Source organism: Antedon bifida, chromosome 7 (genome assembly GCF_963402885.1).
Source record: "Antedon bifida chromosome 7, ecAntBifi1.1, whole genome shotgun sequence".
In the NCBI taxonomy this organism is placed as follows: Eukaryota; Metazoa; Echinodermata; class Crinoidea; order Comatulida; family Antedonidae; genus Antedon; species Antedon bifida.
This window is the reverse complement of record NC_136232.1, coordinates 4,135,218-4,159,553: the sequence shown is the minus strand read 5'-3', so window position 1 is coordinate 4,159,553 and position 24,336 is coordinate 4,135,218. Positions and strand designations below refer to the sequence as shown.

At 31.3% G+C, this 24,336-nt stretch overlaps 1 protein-coding gene across 2 annotated transcripts; it reads left to right on the top strand.

Annotated features, from left to right (window-relative positions):
* The first annotated feature begins 455 nt into the window (after positions 1-455).
* LOC144848692 (prolyl 3-hydroxylase 1-like) lies at positions 456-19,540 on the top strand. 2 transcript variants are annotated; one of them, XM_078705541.1, is made up of 10 exons: positions 456-956; positions 6,067-6,216; positions 7,060-7,231; positions 8,589-8,714; positions 9,163-9,386; positions 9,954-10,559; positions 15,999-16,094; positions 17,273-17,423; positions 17,924-18,111; positions 18,216-19,540. In XM_078705541.1, exons 1-10 carry the CDS (start codon positions 507-509, stop codon positions 18,423-18,425), a joined length of 2,373 nt encoding a protein of 790 aa, XP_078561667.1. In that variant the 5' UTR covers positions 456-506; the 3' UTR covers positions 18,426-19,540. The 2 variants fall into 2 exon arrangements, with proteins under 2 accessions (XP_078561667.1, XP_078561666.1); XM_078705540.1 differs by lacking the exon at positions 15,999-16,094 and adding an exon at positions 15,470-15,565.
* Positions 19,541-24,336: the final 4,796 nt, after the last annotated feature.

Genomic DNA, 24,336 nt, shown 5'->3' with positions numbered 1-24,336 from the left:
CGGCAAACGATTTGCAATACGCTATCGTACTGAATAGTTAAAATAGTATGATTGTGGATGAAAGAGGATTCAATGAAAGTACATACAGTAGTATGTATAGGCCTACGACTTCTGAATGGACCTCTCCTCGAGGACACCTCTATTAATTATAATTCAATACTTTGCCATGAACTGACGGGTAACACGAGGAGCAATATATGTTTTGTAGTCGGCCCATATTCAAGGTACACTTCGTTGGCCCTGAAGGTGTGATGTTCTGGAAATCGAATTTTGCAGACTCACATTAAATAAGCATATTAAAATTAATACTCTGTAGGACTAGCTTTATTAGTTCTTTGCTATTTTATTGAGTCTATAAAATAAAACTATTGTTTACAATAGCGCCACCATTGTTCGTTATCATGCATGGTCGATTCAATGATTTTCCCACACGGCGACGTTAAGTACGTGCTAAATTTGGTCACTACGTTTTCAAGACTCTAAAGCAAACAAGAGGACACTTTATTATGGCTCAGTTTATATCTTCAATTTCAATAGTTTTTACGGTTACAATTTCGTATTACATTTTAATTCTAGGCGTTACTCCAGTTCAATCGTACCTAGCCTTCGAAAAGACGTACGATGAGTTGTACCAAGAAGGCATGAAAGCCTACTCGCGGGAGGGCTGGAAGGATACGATAAACCTACTTGAAAAGGCAATAAGTGAATTTAAATTTTACCGTTATCAACTAACTTCATGTCGTATAAAATGCAACAATGTTTCTAGAGTATCATTCACAAATGCGAATGAATTAACGGAGCTAACTTTCTTTGAAAGCGTGTTTTTCCAAGCGGAATGTTTACGGAGATGCAAGTTTCAAAATCTTGGAAATCGGCCCGAAACTATGAATCAAGAAGTTACTGAAAAGTTCTTGGGAAGAATACCTTATAGCTATTTACAGTTTGCTTATTTTAAGGTAATAATTCCTTTATTTATATTTATTATTTTAAAGGAATGACACGCACATTAAACCAGGTGTTTAGCATGTTTTGCTGATAGTAAACAAGACGGAGTTTGTTTGTATGTTGTCACGTTGTTAGCTTCCGCCGTCTAAGATTTGTCTGCCACGTATTAAATTGAACTCACAGCACCAGACAAGTATGGGGTCTAGCCGACCGTATGCATTGCTAATCTATGTCCAGTTCTACTATGTTTTAAAATTGTTTTTGGGGTGGCCTAGTCATCTTATTATTAAATATTACTAAATAAGTAATTTAAATATAATTTAATATTACTATTGAGAAAAGGAGGAGAAAGTTTTTATTTTAAAATAGTTCTAAATAATAGAATTTATATTTTAAAATAATAATGTCTAAATATATATTAACTTTGTTGGCAAACAAAGCAGATTTACAAAGTGAAAGTTTAAGAATTATTACACATTTTAAGTAAGCTTAAATAGTGCCATCTCATTGGATAAAAGTGAACAAAACATTTGCTAAGTACACAAGGGATTCAGCTTATAATACCTGCTAGGTTTTGTTTATTCCCACCTATATGCTTGAGTAAGTTTATTGTGTCTTTATTTAGGTAAAGGTCAAGAGGTCATTTACAACTTTTCAACTTATTTTAATTTATAGAAAGGTTGTGTAAGCCTATAAATAGTTTTTTTTCGTTTGCTTTGGTTTGAACTTTTTAAAGTTAAATTTAAATGTTTCATATTTGTAAAGTATGTGTAAAAGGGGGAAGTCGTCATTTCATGTGTATCATTTTGTTTCAGATGTTTTGTCCTACTACTTTTTATCAAAAATGTGTATGCAAAAGTTTCTCAATTCATGTACTGACCTAAATCATGAAAAGATCACTAAAAACAATTATAGAGACTTAAAAGGTACTCCAGCATAAATAATAGGATTGCCGGCCATGTGGGTTAGGAGGAGATATGGTACAATTATTGATCTCTCTGCTATTTTCATATTCTATTAATTATGAATAATAACACCAAACCGATTTACTATTAAGATAAGTTTTTCAAAGTTATTTTTATCCTACAAAGGAATAGAAACTAGGTCATACAAATGTCAGACACGGATTTGCTTGTTAATGTTAATACATATGCAATTAGTTAATCCAAAACATGATTCCACTTTAATTGCCATGCGTGTCTGCCATATGCTTTAAATAGGGATGTTAGTATAGTAGTGAAATAAAGATAATGTTCTTCTGTCTATCTTATGAGATATGTAGTCTTAATTCCTGTTACATGCCCATTGGGAGTGCATCTCTCTAAGCCTGGAGAAATCCTGTATTTACTGTGGAATTCCATACTGTAACAGTAATACTAGTAATAATATAGTACAGTATACAATTTATATCTTTAAAAATTTATTATGAAATGTGTTTAAAATACAAATTAATTGTGATTTGGCTTTGGTTCTCGAGTATAATGGACAAGTATGAATTTTAATAAAACATACATACTTTACTGAAATATACAATACTATATTGTAGTAAACTTAGTGTTACCTGATTTGGTACTGTATCAAATCAACTACAAATGACATTCTTCTTCTTTTGAGTATAGTATTTAATCTATATTTATTAATAGACATTACAAATGTAAATTGAAAGAAAGATAAATGTGATTTAAGGTTCTTTGTACCCCATTTTTTTCTTCAAGTTTTGATCCACATATTACTGGGCAAATAATTCAAGCTGTATTTAGTATCCAAAACAACAAGGTTATAATATTATATCCATCCAACCCCAAATTAAACAATAACCTTGCACCCCACCATCATCCTAAATTGAACAACAAGGTTACATTTAACATCTCCCAATCCCAAATTAGATATCAAATGCATGTACTTCCATCATATGAATTCAATTTTTCTATCAAATCATTTTTTACCTGTCAAATTTTAAACCAAATACAAAATGACTATATAAATGATCAAAATAATCAGTCAGACAGGTTGTTATACAGTGGATTAATCAATTGCTTCACTTTTAACCACACAGTTAATTCTAGTTCCTAAAGTAATCAAATGAGCCATTAGCCTCATAGTATCCCATAATTACAGCAACAAAGCTCAGCTGTCTCTAAACTAATTCTGTAGGTTGTGACAAGTCATTGAATTAATACCTCTGAAGTTCAGCATGAACATTCCTTTCAATTTCAGTAGGCTTACAGTAATGTAAGTAGATTGTGCTTAGCTCATGTTTCAAATTTGATCTAGCTGTATGTATTTAAATATGTATTAAATAACCAATAACCAGAGATATTCTTATATTATAGTTCACTATAATATACCTCTATTAATTAACTTTAATATTGAGATTAAATTTAAGGGTGCTGCATAGAAAACTTATTACTGTAGTTTAAATTATTAATATCTAATAGAAAGGGAGTTCAATCAGTAACAAGGCCATATACATGGCTGCAGTCGTGTGCTCAAGTTAGTGTTTACCGACCAACCGACCGACATAATGAGCTGTAGAATCGAGTTGCACGCGACTAAAAATGATAATTAACACAATGAATTTATGTCAACAAGTACAGTAAATACATAAGAATGACCATGCTGAGTTGACTTATGGAGAAATTATTTAATTAATTATTAATTCATCCATGGTTAGAAGTCAATTAAAAAAAATAATGATTAAACATGCAACACATGAATCATTGAATACTAATGGAAACTAAGATAAATGTAGAAAATAAGCAGACACATTTTATTCAGTGCAAGAAATATGTATACATCCCAAGTGAAAAAACACAATTTACAGGATTCTTCTTGAACACTAGCCATCGCAGACACACACTCGACTGTGCTTATTTTGTACTGTATGTGTATAGGTCCACGTAAGGAAAGGAATTAATTGTGGATTAACCTTTATCATCAGGCATCCTGCCAACAATGGTAAAGACCAGGACACTAATTTAAATATATATTTTAAGATAGCACATTATATTCGCTTAAACGTTATTGACTTTTGAGCATCTGTTGTCATGACACAAACGTGTTGTCCAGTGTTCAACCGTAATTAATCTAGCTCTTCGTTATTCATTCTCCATTGGATACCGCTTTCTTCACTGTGAACAAGACCTGCTTGAACATGTTGTAGTCTATGTTTTTCCGTCATTGCATTAACTAGTTAAGTTTGACAAAAAAAGTGTGATGTGGCCAAATATGGTAGCGATATGCCCAAATATGGTAGCGATATGCCCAAATATGGTAGTGATATGCCCAAATAATGGTAGTGATATGCCCAAATATGGTAGTGATATGACATCATCATGTCCATACTGTATATAGGCACATTACATTTTTTTTCCAGGTAAAGTTTGATAGTGTAGACTTTACTTTACAGGCTATATAATCAGTTGTTTGCTCGCAACAGAAACAACAACAAATGTTGCTGACCATCACGATTGTTTCCATTTATAAACAATCACATAGTGTGCTAATAACATACAGTAGTAAAACACTGGCAGATGTTTCCTGTTGCCTAATACCAAAGCCACTGTGGAATCCATCAACCATACCCTTATGATTAACATGAACCCAACTTTTACTGACCCAATTTTGTTGTGGTCATGTTGTTTGCGAAGCCTTGGTTCCCACTTTGATACAATGCAGCTAGTTGACCAATCACAAGTGACAATTGGATGATCTATCGTACAGTGATTGGTCATATTACTGTACTTACTTACTTAGCTTGTATAATGTGCAAGTGGGAACCAAGCTTTAGAGTTTGTTGGAAAATATCCATAGCAACAATGTAAATCATTAGTTACAGTTGGTTATGATTTACAACTTTTTTTTTCCTCAAATTTTATTGATGTGACTTCTGATTTCTATTACCAAAGGACATTCTAAAGGGAAGTAAGTGTAATATTTTAGATCTATACTGTAGGTAAAAACAACTTAAATATTAGTCACATTATGTGATTCTTAATGTAATTCTTATAATTGTAAAAACTGTAACATCATTTTTTCCTGTTCATAATGTTTAATTATGAATCTACAGTATAATTTTATTCAAACTGCTGTTATTTTTCTTAATTTTCTCTCTTCTTTAATGACCTTTGAAACTTAAATTAAGTTAAAATAAAGTTAATATAGGAGCCTGTTACTGCATGACGTTTATTATTTCTAGACATGATACCATTCACAAACTGGTCAGCTAATTCCCCAGAAAGTAGTCAAATGTTCATGCCAGTCACTGACCTTATCAAATTGGGTTTTTAAAACCGATTTCCATTATAATTTACAATAAATTTTGTTGTTTACCAATTGTTTTATTCATAAACAAACACAATTTTTTGGACTGTAACATTAGTTGATAAAATGTATGCACCTTATAACGTTTTGTTTTATGATCAATTGGCACGATTTTGAAAATAGTACATGCTTATCTTAGCAGTCAATAAATCCATGCAAATAGTCCTGAAATTCACTTAGCTTGTTTTGATATGAAGACATAAGGACATTCTCAGGAGACAAGTGTAATAGGTCTGGATATTTTTTACATGTTTGAAGACATAGTCATGCTGTTAATGTACGATGTCCCTAATGGTTTCACAGCCAATTTCCAATATTCAAATTAAATTATTATGAAAAATAAAGGATGGTGTTTTTTTTTCTTTTTGCTGTTTGTATTGACAGTTATGAAATGGTTTTTCTTGCACTTTAGTAATAGTAGTGTGTACAAGAAAATGAACCAACAAAACATTCATTTGATAAGGCCTTTTGCCATGGTTGTTGCTTCTTATTGATGTTTTTGTTAAGTTGATTTAACTAGGATGAATGAAATTTCTGATGAGTTTTCCCCCATTTATTCCTTGTTATTTTTAGTCATCTAAAATGTGGATGTGAAAACCATCAGTGCTAGACATACTGTATGCGACTAAAGACTGAAAACATGAGAATAACAATTTTTGACACATGTAAAATCAAATTAAATTTATCTTTCAAAATGTTGAATTTCTCTTATACTCTGAAAAAGGCCTGATTTTTAGTAATTTCATTGTATTTGTAGTCAAAGTTTTAATGTTTGTTTTAATTTATTTTTATTCACAGGATTTTCAGTATGATAAAGCCATGTCAGCTGCTTATACATATCTACAAGGCAACCCGCAAGATGATATTATGAAAAGTAATCTGGAATATTACGAGTCAATTTCAGCCAGTAAAGAAGCATTTGTAGATTTGGAGCAAGAGTTACATCAAGTAAGTACTGGCTCAGACTCAGAAGTAGAGTAAGAGCTACATCAGGTAAGTACTGGTTTGGTAAAGAAGTGTAGGGAGTTGGATAAAGTAGGTACTGACTTGGTAAAGAAGTGCAGTAAGTGTTGGATCAAGTAAGTACTGAATTGGGAAAAAGGTTGAGTAAGAATTGGATCAAGTAAGTACTGACTTGGTAAAAAAGTGGAGTAAGAGTTGCATCAAGTAGGTACTGACTTGGTAAAGAAGTGGAAAAAGTGTTGTATCAAATACTGTACTGTGCATCAAAGGACTGACCCAGAAATAAGGGAGTACAGTAAGAGTTGCATCAAGTAAGATAATGTCTCAATGAAGAAAAACTTCCCAAAAAATGTCCAAATTCTTTTCTATTTTATTCTGAAAACCAGACAAGACTATTTTGGGTCTGCTGTCTGGTTTGGTTGACTTGTGCAGTCCGTTCCTAGTAAATAAGTTAATTTTAGTCACTTCAGATACATTGATGATTGTGGTAACAGTCAATGGATCACCAGGTTTAGAGTACTCATAGTAAAAAGGTAAAAGTACTTCAACACTCAGCAACTTTACCTGAAGATTTATAGCCATTTCAATTGCAACCAATTAATAGCCATACTAGGTTTGCTCTAAGGTGAGAAAATGTTGAATGTTACATATTCAGATGACATGAGATTGAGCCACTGGGTTCAATGTTTGAAACAACATATTTTTGCATACAGCTGTCAGAGTAAAAGTTGTAAATCAAATTCACCAAATATATCACATCAAGTTGATCAATCTTAAATCAAACATTATTTTACAATGATTTATTTATTCTTATATAATTTTCTGCAGGCACATTTTAGGAAAGGTTTGGACTATTATCAAGCACAGAACTGGACAGGTGTTATTTATGAGATGGAAGAGTCCCTCAAGGCTTACTGGGTAGCTGATTTAGAGTGCCGTGCACTGTGTGAAGGAAAATGCGATGATAGAGATTTTCTAGATCTTTACGAAGCAATATCTAGTAAGATTAAGTTACTGTAAATAGACAAATGAAGTTTGTTGTTTTTAATTGCTCTTGAATTCCAAATTTATTTTTGTCTAATTTTCTAATTTAAAACTAATCATTAATTTTGGAGCCTGTGGAAACCAAGTTTTATTTTTGTTTTATTTAATTTTTAGATAAAACAAATAGACCCATGGGTAGACAAAAGTGTTCAATTTCAATTTCCCAAAAGTATTACAAATATACCATAATCACTTTTAGTAGCTCTTGAAATTATAAATTCCTAAAGGGAAAATTGCAGGTTATTTTTTTGGGCGGTTTTCAGTTTAGTATACTTCTCATTGAATAGTTTAGACTATCAATCATCAATCAATCAACCAAGAACTCTGATCTTCATGAATAGTACTATGTCACATCACTACTTTCATTGAAGAACTACCCGAAGGCTGGTTTCTAAAAATACTTTTCTGTCCAGTAGAGTGGAAGTAATACTGTATATTATAATGAGTATTTAATTTTTGCTCCATTTATTACTTGACCTTCCCCTCTTCCTGTTACTGAACGCATATCATTATAATTAAATTGAATAATAAAAGTTGTTGGTTATTATAGTTAGTTTTAGAATTGGTCTGAATCATTGTCCCAGTCTTTTTTTTAGATTCTGTAGTCTAATACAGTAGAACCCCTATTAAGTTGAAACATTTAGGACCAAACAGAGTGTCCCGTTAATAGAGGGGAACCCTGAATAGTGATTGGCCGAAGGGTTAAAACATATAGTTCCTCTTGTTGGTTGTCACAAGAAAGTGTCCACTGAATTGGGGTGTCCCAAATTAGACTTTTTAATCTATGTAATATATTTTTTTCTTCTAAATGAAATTATCAATTGTTATTAAAACTGAACAGATGTTCAACTGATACAAAAATCTATACAATGGACATTTTTTATTAAAAACAAATAAAATATATAAAAATATACATTACAAAACGACCATCAAAGACTGAAATTTAGAAATTTGAATATAGTATTAGTTAAAAAATAATTAATGATAATATCAATTATGGATGTGCACATAAAAACAAAAACACAAAAATCATAGACAATAAACTATTTGTTAGTATTACATATAAAATTGTGTTTAATGCATTTTAATGAAGATTAATAAAGTGGATATTCTTTATCACAAATTTTCGCATGAATTCAAATTATATTTTTTTTAAACAAGCGAAACAGTAAAATTTATTAAATTAAGATTTAGATTCGTACAGTAGGTGATCAACTTCATATACTGTACTGTTCGCTTTAAGAATACTTGCGATAGAAAACAGTTCATTCAGGTGAACATTTTAAATTTATGATATGAATGTTTAATTTCAGATCATTATGCATCAACGTTACATTGTAAAGAAGGCTGTGAATCAGTGTTAGCTAATTTTGAAGGTGCAGAATATGAGAAGTACTTACCACAACATTTTCACTTCTTACAGTTTGCATATTTTAAAGGTTTGTGTTTATTCAAAATTAAACATTATATATTTTTAAAAACCAAATTTCCAATAAGCTCCTCAATTTGTCACCATATTTGTCATATCACCATTTCCTTTGTCCCATTATCTTTGTCACCATTGACATTACCATCATCATTGTCATATTTTTCTTCTTTGTGACCCATCATCTTTTTCACCATCCTCTTTATCACTTTCATGGTTGTCAATATCTATGTCACCATCATCAATTTCACCTTCATCTTTGTCTTCTTCATCTTTGTTAACATTTTCATCATCATTCATTTCATCCATCAACATTATCTTTGTCACCTTCATCTTTGTTACCTTCATCTTTGTCAACATCATCTTTGTCACCTTCATCTTTGTCACCATCATCTTTGTCACTATCATTTTTGTCACTATCTAATAATACAAATTATTGCTTTAAAATCTTTTCTTTTCAGTTGAAAATTTGATAAATGCTGCACAAAACGCTCTCACCTATTTGTTGTTTTCTCCGGAGGACGAAGTAATGAAGTCTAACATGAGGTACTACTTACATGTGGGAGCAGACGACAAACAGGACATCCAACCCCGTGAGGATGCAGATTTATATTATAATCGAATTCTAATGGAAAAGAAAATGCTTGCTTATGCTCGTATGAAATTCTGGGGGGAGGATGGTGATGTAAGTATTCAGTGAAAATTAGTAGCAGTTACCAGTCCTGGCTTTGTCGTAATACCAGGATTGTTGATATAAAGTTTGCGGTACACCATGTGTATTAGTTCTGAAAAGAACTGTTGAGTTTCTCAACAGTTCTTTTCAGAACTAATACACGTGGTGTACCACAAACTTTATATAAAACAATATAATACCAGGATTGTTATGAAAACCTAAATAGCACCACAACCACCGTTTATATTAACCTTATGTGCGAAAGATGGCCGGTAATTTTCAAAGTGCTCATAAAAATGATCAGTCTTTTGAAGGAAATTAGTCTCAGTTCTACAGTGTAAAATGGCATTAATATTTTAGGGGAATAAAGGTGCGAGAACGACATAGGTATCAGCCCCATCGTTAAAAAGAGTACAAAATGTTGACATTTATGGTTTAGGAATAGTAAATAAGAATAAGGTTTGGCACTACTGTATATCCATAATAAAGGTAGCTAAATATTTGTAATCTCTTAATAGGAGGTCACATTTTGACATGTTTTGTTCAGTTTCCAATATAATTCTATATATATATATACAGATGTATGATGACCCATATGAGAAACCCACTGTAGACGAATACATGGAGGAAGATGACAATAACAAGGAAATAGAAGAACTAATAGAACGAGGGAAAGAGTTGGAAAATGCAAGAGACAAATATAGTGAAGACTTGGATGAGGAGGATGACGAAGATGATGAGGATGATAATGAAAGAAAGGAAGACAACATTAAAGAAGAAAGTAAGGAGAATAAAGCTTATGAAAAAGAAAAGAAAAGTGAGGATAATAAGAAAGATATTGGAAAAGAAGAAGACGATGTAGTTGTTGATATCTCAGATAAAAATTCAGAAGATAATGGTCATTTTTTAGGTGAGCGCCCATCTCAGTCCCCCGGGGAAGAGAAAACGGGCGAAAGAACTAAAAACATACAAAAAAGAGCAGTTGATGATAACAAAAATGGTGGAAAAGAAGATGCAGAGAAAAAAGTCAGCAGTAGGAAAGCTAAAAAGTTGAAGAAGGCTGCTGCACTGCTGCAAGGTTTGAAGATTGTTGAGAATGGTGTGTCATTAAAGGGGGAAAACCGTGTCGTGGCGGACAGCTTAACAACTGCAGACGAGTGTCAGATGTTAATGGATCTTGCACAGGTGGGTCTTTTCTCTGTTCTTGTATTCATCGATCTCTCTTTGAAGTGGTAACATAAATATGTCTGTCCAAAATACAGATGATGTTTTGTAGGAAGGAAAGCATGTTGTTTCCTTTGTGTTCCAATCATGGTTTCTATCTATGTCCTATAACTATAGGCCTTCTTTGTACCAAACTGCTTTAAATATGCTGACACAACCTTAATGTGCATCCGCTGTGGGGATGTGGTTGGTTGTGATTGTTTTAAAAAAAGAATAATTTTTATGAGAAGAGCTGATTTATTCAATCAGCAGTAGGCATTGCTTGAAGTGAGCCACCAATCCCCCATTTTCATTGTAATCTCTATATTATGGACACATTTATCTTGTAACTTCAAAGAAATTGCATTTTGTATACATTTTATGTAGGAAAACTAAAGACATTGAAATTCATGATTAACAAAAAATGTATGTCATTTAAACAAAATTATGGTTTGATAGCAGCAAAATGCTTTAATTTGATAATATATTTATTAAATATGTTTTTAAAATTTGAATTTGACTGTCTTCAACTCGAATAAAATGTTGCAATGATTATTATTATAAATTTGAGGTAATGAAATATTTTTAACATGTATTTTTTAAAGTTTATTATTTAATGTTGACACTATTATAATTGTTCCACCATTTTTAATTTGCTTCTTATAAATTCTTCTGTTTGTCTTAAAACATCAATCTATTTTATGTTAATTAGATTGAAATTCAGAAAATTCATACACAATTGTTTTCAAATATTTTATAAATTTATAATTTTGATGATTAAATTGTCTTGGAACAAAATATTGTCAACATAATCATTTGTTTTGATATGTAAATAATATTTCATCAATTTTCATAACCATTCTTATTTTTATTTTGCATATATAGCATGTATGTCATCATTCATCATTTTTGTTTTTATTTTCATTCCTAATATTGAATGCTACATCATTTCTCAATCCATCATAGGGATATTATATCAAAAGTTATCTACTGCAATAACTACATTTTGTTTAAACAGTCTTTAACTTGTTCATGCAAATATTTAGGGAGCTTTTTTTGCCTCATCAATTTCTACATTGAAATAAACTAAAATCATAGGTTATACAGTTAAAAAAGCAGTTACTGCAGTTACTGCAGTAGAATGTTGACATGATCCCTTTACTAGTGCAAACTATTTCCATTACCATACTGACTTTGGTGTAATTTTCCACACTACCACACCTTTGAATACTGTATTGGTTCAAGTTTGAACCTACAGATTCTATTTCATGCCTCACTTACCTGGATAAACCAACAATAGCCTCTATCTCTCCAAAGAGAGGTATATTTACGAAAGAAGAACTTTAAATGACACCGCTGTTGGATAATGGTATTTACACCTACCTGGCATCATCATCATTTTTTTTTTGTAACAACATTCTATTTTTCACAAAATAGAATGTTGACTTTGACATAAATTTGATCTTCTTAAATAGCCCACACTCTGAAATTTCACCCAATTTCATATTATACTATTCCAGAGTCAGTGTGCTGATAATAAAGTTAAGCTCTTCTGTATATTTTTCTATGAATTGTGAAAATCAATATAATAACTTATCATCTTTTCGTTGCATTTATATAACTTTTTTTTATAGATTCAAACTCATTCTATTAATGGACAATAACAGAAAAATCAATACATCACCAGGAAAGCACATGAAGGTCACAAAGCATAATTTAAAACATTCAAATTCATACAAAACAAATCTCAAATTGTTGCCTGGTTTAAGGTTTAATGGAAAGTCCCAAACCAAACCAAATTTGGATATATGAAAAGTGACAAAGTTGTGAAAATAATAGTTTAAATATTTATATATTTATACTGTTGGACAGCTCTGGAGATATCATAACTAAGTATTTCCTACCTTTTATCCTTTGTTTTGTTTCTCCACCACCCACTGGTATCTTCTACATATTCATTTCAATTTTACTGATTTCAACACAAACTGACAAGTGTATGTTAGTATTAATTTCAACATTTTCTTTTGTCATACATAGCATCAAATACAGGTATTATTAACATACATAATGAATGAAGTTTATTTTAATGTGCATTTTTCTTAGTAATTAATATCTCTTAAATTACATATATTTAAAAAAACTTATACTATTGTTTTATACCAGATGCAATAATTTGACATTTTTGTAGATAGCTGTAAGTAATTTTAATGTGATGTTTTTTATTAATGAAAATATATTCAATATGATGTTAATATATCTATGTAATATTTTATAAACAAAATTGTTTATTTTCATAAAATTATACAGGTTTTCTCCATTTATTTACAGTATTGTAGGCTATTGTTACTGTGAAAGGATTTCGCACACTTTTATTATTTATGGTTTTCTTGAATATCTTGTTTTTGTTGGTGAACATTAGTTTGAATCTTGGTACAGATGGTTCTTGCTTGTTGTTTGCAGACATTTCCCCACTTTTATTTTAAATATGATAGACATATGCATTGGCAGAAAATGTTTAGGAAAGTACTGTAATTGTCTTGGGGGCTATGTTGCAGAGGGAAAATTGTTTAAGCAACATGCTCCCGTACAAAAGTGGGCATGGAATTGCAGGAAGGGGTTAAGGAAACCAGGAATTGGAAGCATGTTAGCCAGACATTTTGGGGATCATAAATTTTGTGACTTTTTATCACATTCCATCTACATCTTATAAGGAGAAAAACAAACTTGAACCCCAATTTTTTAGGTTCTTTTTTCTCCTTTGTGAGACAAATACATTGAACTGAAAATGATTTTTCCTAATTCCTAATATGTTCTTACTTTGGAACATTATATCGCCACATTTCTTAATTCTTGGTTATTTTACTGATATATATTGTGTTTTTATAACTAACTGTACAACCAATCCACCTTTTAGTGTAGGCCTGTTTTAGTCACTTCACTGCTTCTGTTTTGGGCCTGAGGGTTGAAATTCAAGTTTAATAACAGTAAATGTGACACATCTTGCAGAGAGCCCATATCATGTGTCAGAAAGTAACTTAGCAAAATGATTTTAAAATCATATCCCTTCTCATTTGGCTTCTTCCTTGCAACATTTCTTCAACATGTAGATAAACATTAACCGCAAATTGAATTTCAATCCATGTAAAAACATTAAAAACATGTCAAATACTAAGTGTTGTGCTGTTCTTTGTAATGGATTAACTAAGTCAAGTGAAAAACAGTACTTTAGTTACTTGTTATTATGGTATTAATTATACAAACAATTATTATCATTTGCTTTTTCAACCAAGATTTTTAAATCTATAATTTAAATTTATACTATGGCAAAATGATAATTTCACTTGAATGGCAGAAGAAAACAATTTGTGATCAGACAGGACTAGAACACAGAACTCTGAGATTGGTAGCCAAGCATCAAGTTACTACTTACTTAAAATGGTTTGGCACTTTCTTTCTTTCTGGCTGTTTTTCCTTTTACTGTTTCGATTTAGCTTTCTACTTACTTTATTCTCTCCATCTCTGATCCCACAGCGGTGTAATTTTTTCATTCAGTAATTTTGACTTTAATAAATTGTTTAGGTTTCATTTTAAGCCTAGCTGGACTTATTTATGGAGAGCAGCACAACACAATAATTGGCAACAATTCAAACTAAATTTTATATAGCATTTGTGCATGTTTAAACTATTATATAGCATTTACTATGCATTCACAGGTATAGTATAGTAGGCCTCGTAGTTGAATAGTGATTTAGAATATAGAGTAGATTATTTTTCATGTAAAAGGTGCATGGGATCATGTCAACATTATTCTGCTGCAGTTACTGCAGTAACTACATTTTGTTTACTATTTACCTGTTCATGTAATTATTTAGCAAGTTTTTTTTGGTAAACATTATACACATTGTTTTACAGTGATGCCTCATAAACTTCAATATTGAAACAAATTAAAATCATACATTATTGCAGTAAAAAATGTAGTTATTGCAGCAGAATAATTTTGACATGATATCTAAAAGTACATTGAAAATAGCTACAGTAGTTTAAACTTGCAACCAAAAAACGTAATATTCATGTGCGTAAACATTTTGATGTACTGTATATTACTATGACATGAAGTTTTATTACTGAAACGTGAAAACAACGTAATATTCATGTGCGTAAACAATTTGATGTACTGTATATTACTATGACATGAAGTTTTATTACTGAAACGTGATGTCATAGCATTGTTAATATGTGATATCCTTTATTGAAATTGTTTATAATGAAAATGAAAAATAATGGCGACATTTGCTAAAGAGAATTGCCTCAGCATTTTAGATATAGGTCTAGAAACAAGATTACTGCACATTTCCTTACGTTAAACTTCTCATCTAATGCAGCGAATCTAAACGTAATAATTTTATGAATTTTAATAATCAAAATCATTTATTTTGCTATAGGTTATTCATTACATTTTTTGTTTGTTATTTAATACATTTTTCTTGTATATTATAGTATTAATGGTAATATGTTAATATGAATTTAATTATCACATAAGATTTAAAAAATTAATTTAACAATAATTTTGTTGTATTACGACCAACATCAGCTTTATCATCAATTATAATCATTATTACAATAATCATAATAATAATCATCTCATTATTTGCTGTTACCATCATTCTATCATTGTTATATTAAATATTATATTAATATTGTATTGCAAGCAGATAGACTCATTACTAATATCATCAATTCATTTTCCTCGTATAATACAATTAATTTCTATCATCCATCGTAACATACTAACATCTGTCAGTATAAAAGTAAAACGTACTATTGCATGGTTGATTGAACATCCTCACCTTTGAACTCTTAACCAAAAAATTGCTCCATTGACTTACCCCCAGATGAATACTATTCTCGGTGATGGATACGATGATGACCCCAATCCTCATACCCCATTTGAAAAGTTTGAGGGACTGTCTGTGCTACTGGTGGCCATGGTGAGTAAAATGCTTAGATAAAAGGTGTAGAGTTTTACCCCTTTGGGTGCGCGGTAGGTACCATTTTTAGATCTTTTGGTTAATTTAAGTTATAAGCAAAATAGATATAATCCCCAAGAAATTCATATTCTATTCAAGTTGGTTGAAAATTTGTAATAACAAAATAGGTTGTTAATAACTTTCTTTGTTCAACTGGGAAAAGAATATGTTTTTCCTGTGGAAAAAAGGTATGGTATTTAAACACTTTTGAATAAATTGTCAGAGTTTTATATTGCAGATTAGGTAACAGATTTTTTGGCAGTTGGTTTTCTACCGTCTATGGAGGGCCGATGAGGTGAGAGGTTACTAATTAAACATTTACTCCCTCAGGTAGTCAGATGCGTAGAATGATAGGCAGCTGTTAATAACAAGGTTAACATTATTTCCTTTCCAGGGCCACGCCTACCCCGGTGATGGGTATGAAGGCAATCCACACCCTCACACTGAAAATGAAAATTTTAAAGGTATCGATGTTTTGGAGGTGGTCCTCGTAAGTATATTTGTACTCGTAAAAGATGTTTGTCAAAACCAAGGTTAACTTTAGTTTTAGATCTATTTTAATTATCTAACTTTATTATAAACAAGTTGGCCTCATAAATTTGTGTTGTTATTAATAAATAAATATTGTTCAGGTGTCTCGAGGGAGACAGTTATTTGAGGTTTCCGTTTATTCCCAACAATGTTCCATGGAGGGCACTTGTTCAAAGCAGGGTTTTTATTTGAGTAAATAATGTACTTGGCATACTTAGACATAGTTTCTTACTGGAAGGTACTGAAATAAACCGCAGAATTAACTATGTCAAAGAAATTTATTTGCTATCGCCTTGCTCAACTCCCAAGAAATTCATCCCCCAAAAATGTGTAAAACTATATACTAAAACTTATGGTCATATAAAATTTGTGAAAGTGGTCTTTTCATGGCAAATTGAAGGTAAGTGTTTTTAATTAATTAAATTAGTCAAGAGAAAAATTATTATATAAACAATATATAATTAAAATAAAATTATTTTTACATTTTTGTATATATATATATTCATTGCTATTAAATTAAATTATTGAATGTTTTTACTTCATATATTTATGGTATTTTCTATTATAAAGTTGCAATATTATTCATTTCGATATAATAAATATATGTATAAATTATTAGATATGTGTTCTTCTCCAACCAACTTGAAATGGAATAAATTACTTTGTTCTTCAGACGAAATATTCATTATAAATAATATTTATTGTAATTTGCATAATTGTAAAGCAAGATATTTCTATGTCACTATCCCCCACACTTGCCAAAACATTTTTTGCAACATTTTGTGTTTGATCCATGAACATCCATGTGAAAGAACTGGCCTGTGTTGAGCTAGGCTTTTATAATACAAGTTGAACAAAATTGAACTCCATTTATTGCGTGAAATAATGCAAGTTGTAACTCGGCTGTTTGCCTTCCAATTCCAAGTATCTGATTCCCTTTTGGTGCAGTATCCACTGCTTCCTTGGTCTTGAATCCAACACAAGTCATCAGCGCAAACTTGGCGGTCTAGAGGTATGAACGCCAGGCTAGTGATTTGGAGGTCATGGGTTCGAGTCCCACCCAAGTACATCATTATTTCAGAGTACAGACCAATTAATAATACAATAATACATTTAATACAATAATTTATTTTCCAGAATGCTAGGGCAAGGAAGATTCCACATTCTATGGCTCAAGCTTATTTAGACCTGAGTGAACGTGCTAGGGCGTTTACAGAATCATATTTTAATTTAACAAGACCTTTATATCATTCATACACTCATCTTGCGTGTCGCACAACAGAGCCAGGTTAGTAGAATTTAAATAAAAGTTTAAAAAATGAATACAAATTGTATATTGTAAAATTGCAGCTATAATATCTTTGGTTGTGGTAAGGGAGAGCTCCAATACACCCTTTGTAAAGGGTCTGTCACACCTGTTTCGGCACGATTCCGGTCTGGCGCCAGCAAATCAAATCAAACGTCAATGTTTTGTTTATCAATTGAGTGCCTTGAAAACAAAACATTGATGTTCTATTTGATTTGCCAGCGCCGGACAGGAACCATGTCGAAACAGGTGTGAAAGACCCTTAAGAATTGAGTTAAGTCACAATATGTAATAGCAAAGACTATAAGGTAACCAGTGCTGTAGCCACAAGAAAAAAAGTGGTGTCTAGTTGGAACAATTATGCAGGCCTCGGAGTGGTCAAAACCCTTTAAAAAATGGTCAGGTTGAAGTCATACACCCTGATACTCTTGATACAAACATGTGTCCATACTTCACACTCACCAATTTAATTGTTCTTTCAGGTGCTCCAGCAGATCGTCAAGATTTAAGTCACCCAGTACATGCTGATAATTGTCAATTGGATGAAGATGGTAACTGCCACAAAGTTCCCCCTGCATTTGTCTGGAGGGACTGGAGTGCTATCATGTACCTGGGAGATAATTTTGAAGGAGGGGAATTTATATTTTCAAATAACAAATTGCAGGTTCAGGTAAGGAGGAGGCTTTTAATTTGCGATGACCTATGACATACGCATTGATATGTTGTCGGTCGTCAGCTGGATCTAACAATAATCTTAATTATATTTCCTTACAGTCTCAAGTGAAACCTAAATGTGGACGCATCGTAGCATTTTCTGCAGGCAAGGAAAATCTACATGGCGTTTTACCAGTTCTAAGTGGACGTCGCTGTGCAATGGCATTGTGGTTCACACACGATTTACGTTACATGGAATTAAATCGCTACAAAGCACAGAAAATGCTTTCAAATATGTTGGAAGAGAAGAATCGAAAAACAGAATTATGAAAAAGCTTTACAAATTCCTAATTTTACTCAAAAACATACATAAACAAAATAGTTTTATGTATTCTTTAATTGCTATGAACAAAAACATATCCATCAAAGATATTTTAAGAATTTGATAATCTTATTGTTTTATATTATACATTTTTAATTTAGGTAAGAAAGACAAACTGACATGATAGCCAGCCCTATCTTCCATTTTTTTTACCAAGCCCTAAACTGAGTTAACCCTTAGTTTATGAAAGCTGAGCCTACCCACTAGTTATGCTGCATTTCGTTTTTTGGCCCTAATAAGCATTAAAGACCACAATGTCTTGCTTCTTGCAAATATAAGAAAAATAGGGTGTAGTTTATTATTGTAATTTAATTTGATTTGATTTGATTGACTTCCACTTTTCGCAATGCAGCAAAAAAAGTATAGAAAATTGTGTAAATGAATTTATTCTAAGGAGATGATACGCCTCCTATGAATTTGATTGGCTTAAAGCCCTCGTTCATTGCAAAGGTATACAAATATACCTCGTTCATTGCAAATGGTATACAAATATACAATCTACTTTATAATTAGCTTTTTTACTCTCAGGGTAATATGTAATGAGAATATTTATATAAAATATGTGCTTTAGAGATTTTATGGTGCTATTATATATGACTTTTAAAGTTTTGTTTTAAATTTTTTTTCCATTATTTTCTCAAATTGTTTCTCTATAAATAATTTGCACTTACAGGGTGGGTTTAAGTTTTTTTTAAACAGCTCAAAGTAAAGGTTGAGTCTTTATCAAATATAATAAATATAATAGAGGACTTCCAACTACAGGGTGTGGTTTTTGTACCATAGAATTTCAAATGAAACTGGGTAATCCAAGTACTGTTTGAAAATAGGTTTAGGTTTTAGATGTTTTCTTTTCAAAAAAAACCAAAACAATTTTATACTATTGTTCAATAGAAGACAAATAGGGCTAAGTTATAACATACTTACATCTTATTAATGGAAATGTAGAAAGGTTTAAAGGTGTTGGTATTCAACAAATTTTAGATTGTTTATTTTTAATTATTGTAATTAATTCATAGATGATGACAAAACCATAAGATATTTTTAATAAAATTAATTTTGTAAATGTACCCTGCTAAATGTCACTGTTATACGTTTGACACTAAAATGACGATTAGTACAAAGATACTTAGAAAAATAGAACGACACTCCTAGTGTGCATCCTCCGCCTACTGTAAAATTCTCCTACATAAGAATAAGATTTCACCGGGGAAAAAATATCTGTGTGATTAAGCTAATTTCGCTACAATCATGTGTATGCGAATTTGGTGTAATGGTTATGTAACCAGCCTTTCAACTAACAATAGATTCTGTTGACTAACAATAGAACAGGAACGTAAAAAACAAACGGGTGAATTTGAAAAGAAATAGGTTTTTAAAAAATATTCGTACGAAAAAACCTGTACATTAAATCAAATTATGTTTTAAAATTACAAATTATAACTCTTGCCTCTTGTACAAATAGTTCTCGAGAAAATGCAATTTAAGTTTACTTGTTACTTTAAGACTGCTCGCCGGCTTTTGAAAATTGTTAAAAATGGCCCTTTTATTTTTTGACATAAATGGTTACTATAGCATAATAAATATGCGCAGACTCGAATAATGGGTTCTGCGCATGTCAATTATGCTATAGTAACCAATTTTATCGAAAAATAAAAAGGTCGAAATTTTGCTATTTTTGGAAAAAATCCCTGTAGTATAGTACAGGGAAATTTTCGAAAAATTGCCATTTTTTTACATAAATGGTTACTATAGCACTATAAACATGCGCAGAGTCGAATAATGGGTTCTGCGCATGTCAATTATGCTATAGTAACCAATTTTATCGAAAAATAAAAAGGACGAAATTTGGCTATTTTTGGAAAAAATCCATGTACTATAGTACAGGGAAATTTTCGAAAAATGGCCGTTTTCCGACCCTTTTATTTTTTGATATAAATGGTTACTATAGCACTATAAACATGCGCAGAGTCGAATAATGGGTTCTGCGCATGTCAATTATGCTATAGTAACCAATTTTATCGAAAAATAAAAAGGACGAAATTTGGCTATTTTTGGAAAAAATCCCTGTAGTATAGTACAGGGAAATTTTCGAAAAATGGCCGTTTTCGACCCCTTCAATTTTTGACATAAATTGTTACTATAACACAATAAACATGCGTAGAGTCGAATAATAGGTTCTGCGCATGTCAATTATGCTATAGTAACCAATTTTATCGAAAAATAAAAAGGTCGAAATTTGGCTATTTTTGGAAAAAAATCCATGTACTATAGTACAGGGAAATTTTCGAAAAATTGCCGTTTTCCGACCCTTTTATTTTTTGATATAAATGGTTACTATAGTACAATAAACATGCGCAAAGTCGAATAATGGGTTCTGCGCATGTCAATTATACTATAGTAACCAATTTTATCGAAAAATAAAAAGGTCGAAATTTTGCCATTTTTGGAAAAAATCTCTGTAGTATAGTACAGGGAAATTTTCGAAAAATTGCCATTTTTCGACCCCTTCAATTTTTGACATAAATGGTTACTATAACACAATAAACATGCGCAGAGTCGAATAATAGGTTCTGCGCATGTCAATTATGCTATAGTAACCAATTTTATCGAAAAATAAAAAGGTCGAAATTTGGCCATTTTTTGAAAAAATCACTGTAGTATAGTACAGGGAAATTATCGAAAAATGACCATTTTTCGACCCTTTTATTTTTTGACATAAATGGTTACTATAGCATAATAAATATGCGCAGACTCGAATAATAGGTTCTGCGCATGTCAATTATGCTATAGTAACCAATTTTATCGAAAAATAAAAAGGTCGAAATTTTGCCATTTTTGGAAAAAATCCCTGTAGTATAGTACAGGGAAATTTTCGAAAAATGGCCATTTTTTTAGATAAATGGTTACTCTAGCACAATAAACATGCGCAGAGTCGAATAATGGGTTCTGCGCATTCCAATTATGCTATAGTAACCAATTTTATCGAAAAATAAAAAGGTCGAAATTTGGCCATTTTTGGAAAAAATCACTGTAGTATAGTACAGGGAAATTATCGAAAAATGACCATTTTTCGACCCTTTTATTTTTTGACATAAATGGTTACTATAGCATAATAAATATGCGCAGACTCGAATAATGGGTTCTGCGCATGTCAATTATGCTATAGTAACCAATTTTATCGAAAAATAAAAAGGTCGAAATTTTGCCATTTTTGGAAAAAAATCCCTGTAGTTTAGTACAGGGAAATTTTCGAAAAATGGCCGTTTTCCGACCCTTTTATTTTTTGATATAAATGGTTACTATAACACAATAAACATGCGCAGAGTCGAATAATAGGTTCTGCGCATGTCAATTATGCTATAGTAACCAATTTTATCGAAAAATAAAAAGGTCGAAATTTGGCTATTTTTGGAAAAAATCCATGTACTATAGTACAGGGAAATTTTCGAAAAATGGCCGTTTTCCGACCCTTTTATTTTTTGATATAAATGGTTACTATAGCACAATAAACATGCGCAGAGTCGAATAATGGGTTCTGCGCATGTCAATTATGCTATAGTAACCAATTTTATCGTAAAATAAAAGGTCGAAATTTTGCTATTTTTGGAAAAAATTCCTGTAGTATAGTACAGGGAAATTTTCGAAAAATTGCCATTTTTCGACCCCTTCAATTTTTGACATAAATGGTTACTATAACACAATAAACATGCGCAGAGTCGAATAATAGGTTCTGCGCATGTCAATTATGCTATAGTAACCAATTTTATCGAAAAATAAAAAGGTCGAAATTTGGCAATTTTTGGAAAAAATCACTGTAGTATAGTACAGGGAAATTATCGAAAAATGACCATTTTTCGACCCTTTTATTTTTTGACATAAATGGTTACTATAGTACAATAAACATGCGCAAAGTCGAATAATGGGTTCTGCGCATGTCAATTATACTATAGTAACCAATTTTATCGAAAAATAAAAAGGTCGAAATTTTGCCATTTTTGGAAAAAATCTCTGTAGTATAGTACAGGGAAATTTTCGAAAAATTGCCATTTTTCGACCCCTTCAATTTTTGACATAAATGGTTACTATAACACAATAAACATGCGCAGAGTCGAATAATAGGTTCTGCGCATGTCAATTATGCTATAGTAACCAATTTTATCGAAAAATAAAAAGGTCGAAATTTGGCCATTTTTTGAAAAAATCACTGTAGTATAGTACAGGGAAATTATCGAAAAATGACAATTTTTCGACCCTTTTATTTTTTGACATAAATGGTTACTATAGCATAATAAATATGCGCAGACTCGAATAATAGGTTCTGCGCATGTCAATTATGCTATAGTAACCAATTTTATCGAAAAATAAAAAGGTCGAAATTTTGCCATTTTTGGAAAAAATCCCTGTAGTATAGTACAGGGAAATTTTCGAAAAATGGCAATTTTTTTAGATAAATGGTTACTCTAGCACAATAAACATGCGCAGAGTCGAATAATGGGTTCTGCGCATTTCAATTATGCTATAGTAACCAATTTTATCGAAAAATAAAAAGGTCGAAATTTGGCCATTTTTGGAAAAAATCACTGTAGTATAGTACAGGGAAATTATCGAAAAATGACCATTTTTCGACCCTTTTATTTTTTGACATAAATGGTTACTATAGCATAATAAATATGCGCAGACTCGAATAATGGGTTCTGCGCATGTCAATTATGCTATAGTAACCAATTTTATCGAAAAATAAAAAGGTCGAAATTTTGCCATTTTTGGAAAAAAATCCCTGTAGTTTAGTACAGGGAAATTTTCGAAAAATGGCCGTTTTCCGACCCTTTTATTTTTTGATATAAATGGTTACTATAACACAATAAACATGCGCAGAGTCGAATAATAGGTTCTGCGCATGTCAATTATGCTATAGTAACCAATTTTATCGAAAAATAAAAAGGTCGAAATTTGGCTATTTTTGGAAAAAATCCATGTACTATAGTACAGGGAAATTTTCGAAAAATGGCCGTTTTCCGACCCTTTTATTTTTTGATATAAATGGTTACTATAGCACAATAAACATGCGCAGAGTCGAATAATGGGTTCTGCGCATGTCAATTATGCTATAGTAACCAATTTTATCGTAAAATAAAAGGTCGAAATTTTGCTATTTTTGGAAAAAATTCCTGTAGTATAGTACAGGGAAATTTTCGAAAAATTGCCATTTTTCGACCCCTTCAATTTTTGACATAAATGGTTACTATAACACAATAAACATGCGCAGAGTCGAATAATAGGTTCTGCGCATGTCAATTATGCTATAGTAACCAATTTTATCGAAAAATAAAAAGGTCGAAATTTGGCCATTTTTGGAAAAAATCACTGTAGTATAGTACAGGGAAATTATCGAAAAATGACCATTTTTCGACCCTTTTATTTTTTGACATAAATGGTTACTATAGTACAATAAACATGCGCAAAGTCGAATAATGGGTTCTGCGCATGTCAATTATACTATAGTAACCAATTTTATCGAAAAATAAAAAGGTCGAAATTTTGCCATTTTTGGAAAAAATCTCTGTAGTATAGTACAGGGAAATTTTCGAAAAATTGCCATTTTTCGACCCCTTCAATTTTTGACATAAATGGTTACTATAACACAATAAACATGCGCAGAGTCGAATAATAGGTTCTGCGCATGTCAATTATGCTATAGTAACCAATTTTATCGAAAAATAAAAAGGTCGAAATTTGGCCATTTTTTGAAAAAATCACTGTAGTATAGTACAGGGAAATTATCGAAAAATGACAATTTTTCGACCCTTTTATTTTTTGACATAAATGGTTACTATAGCATAATAAATATGCGCAGACTCG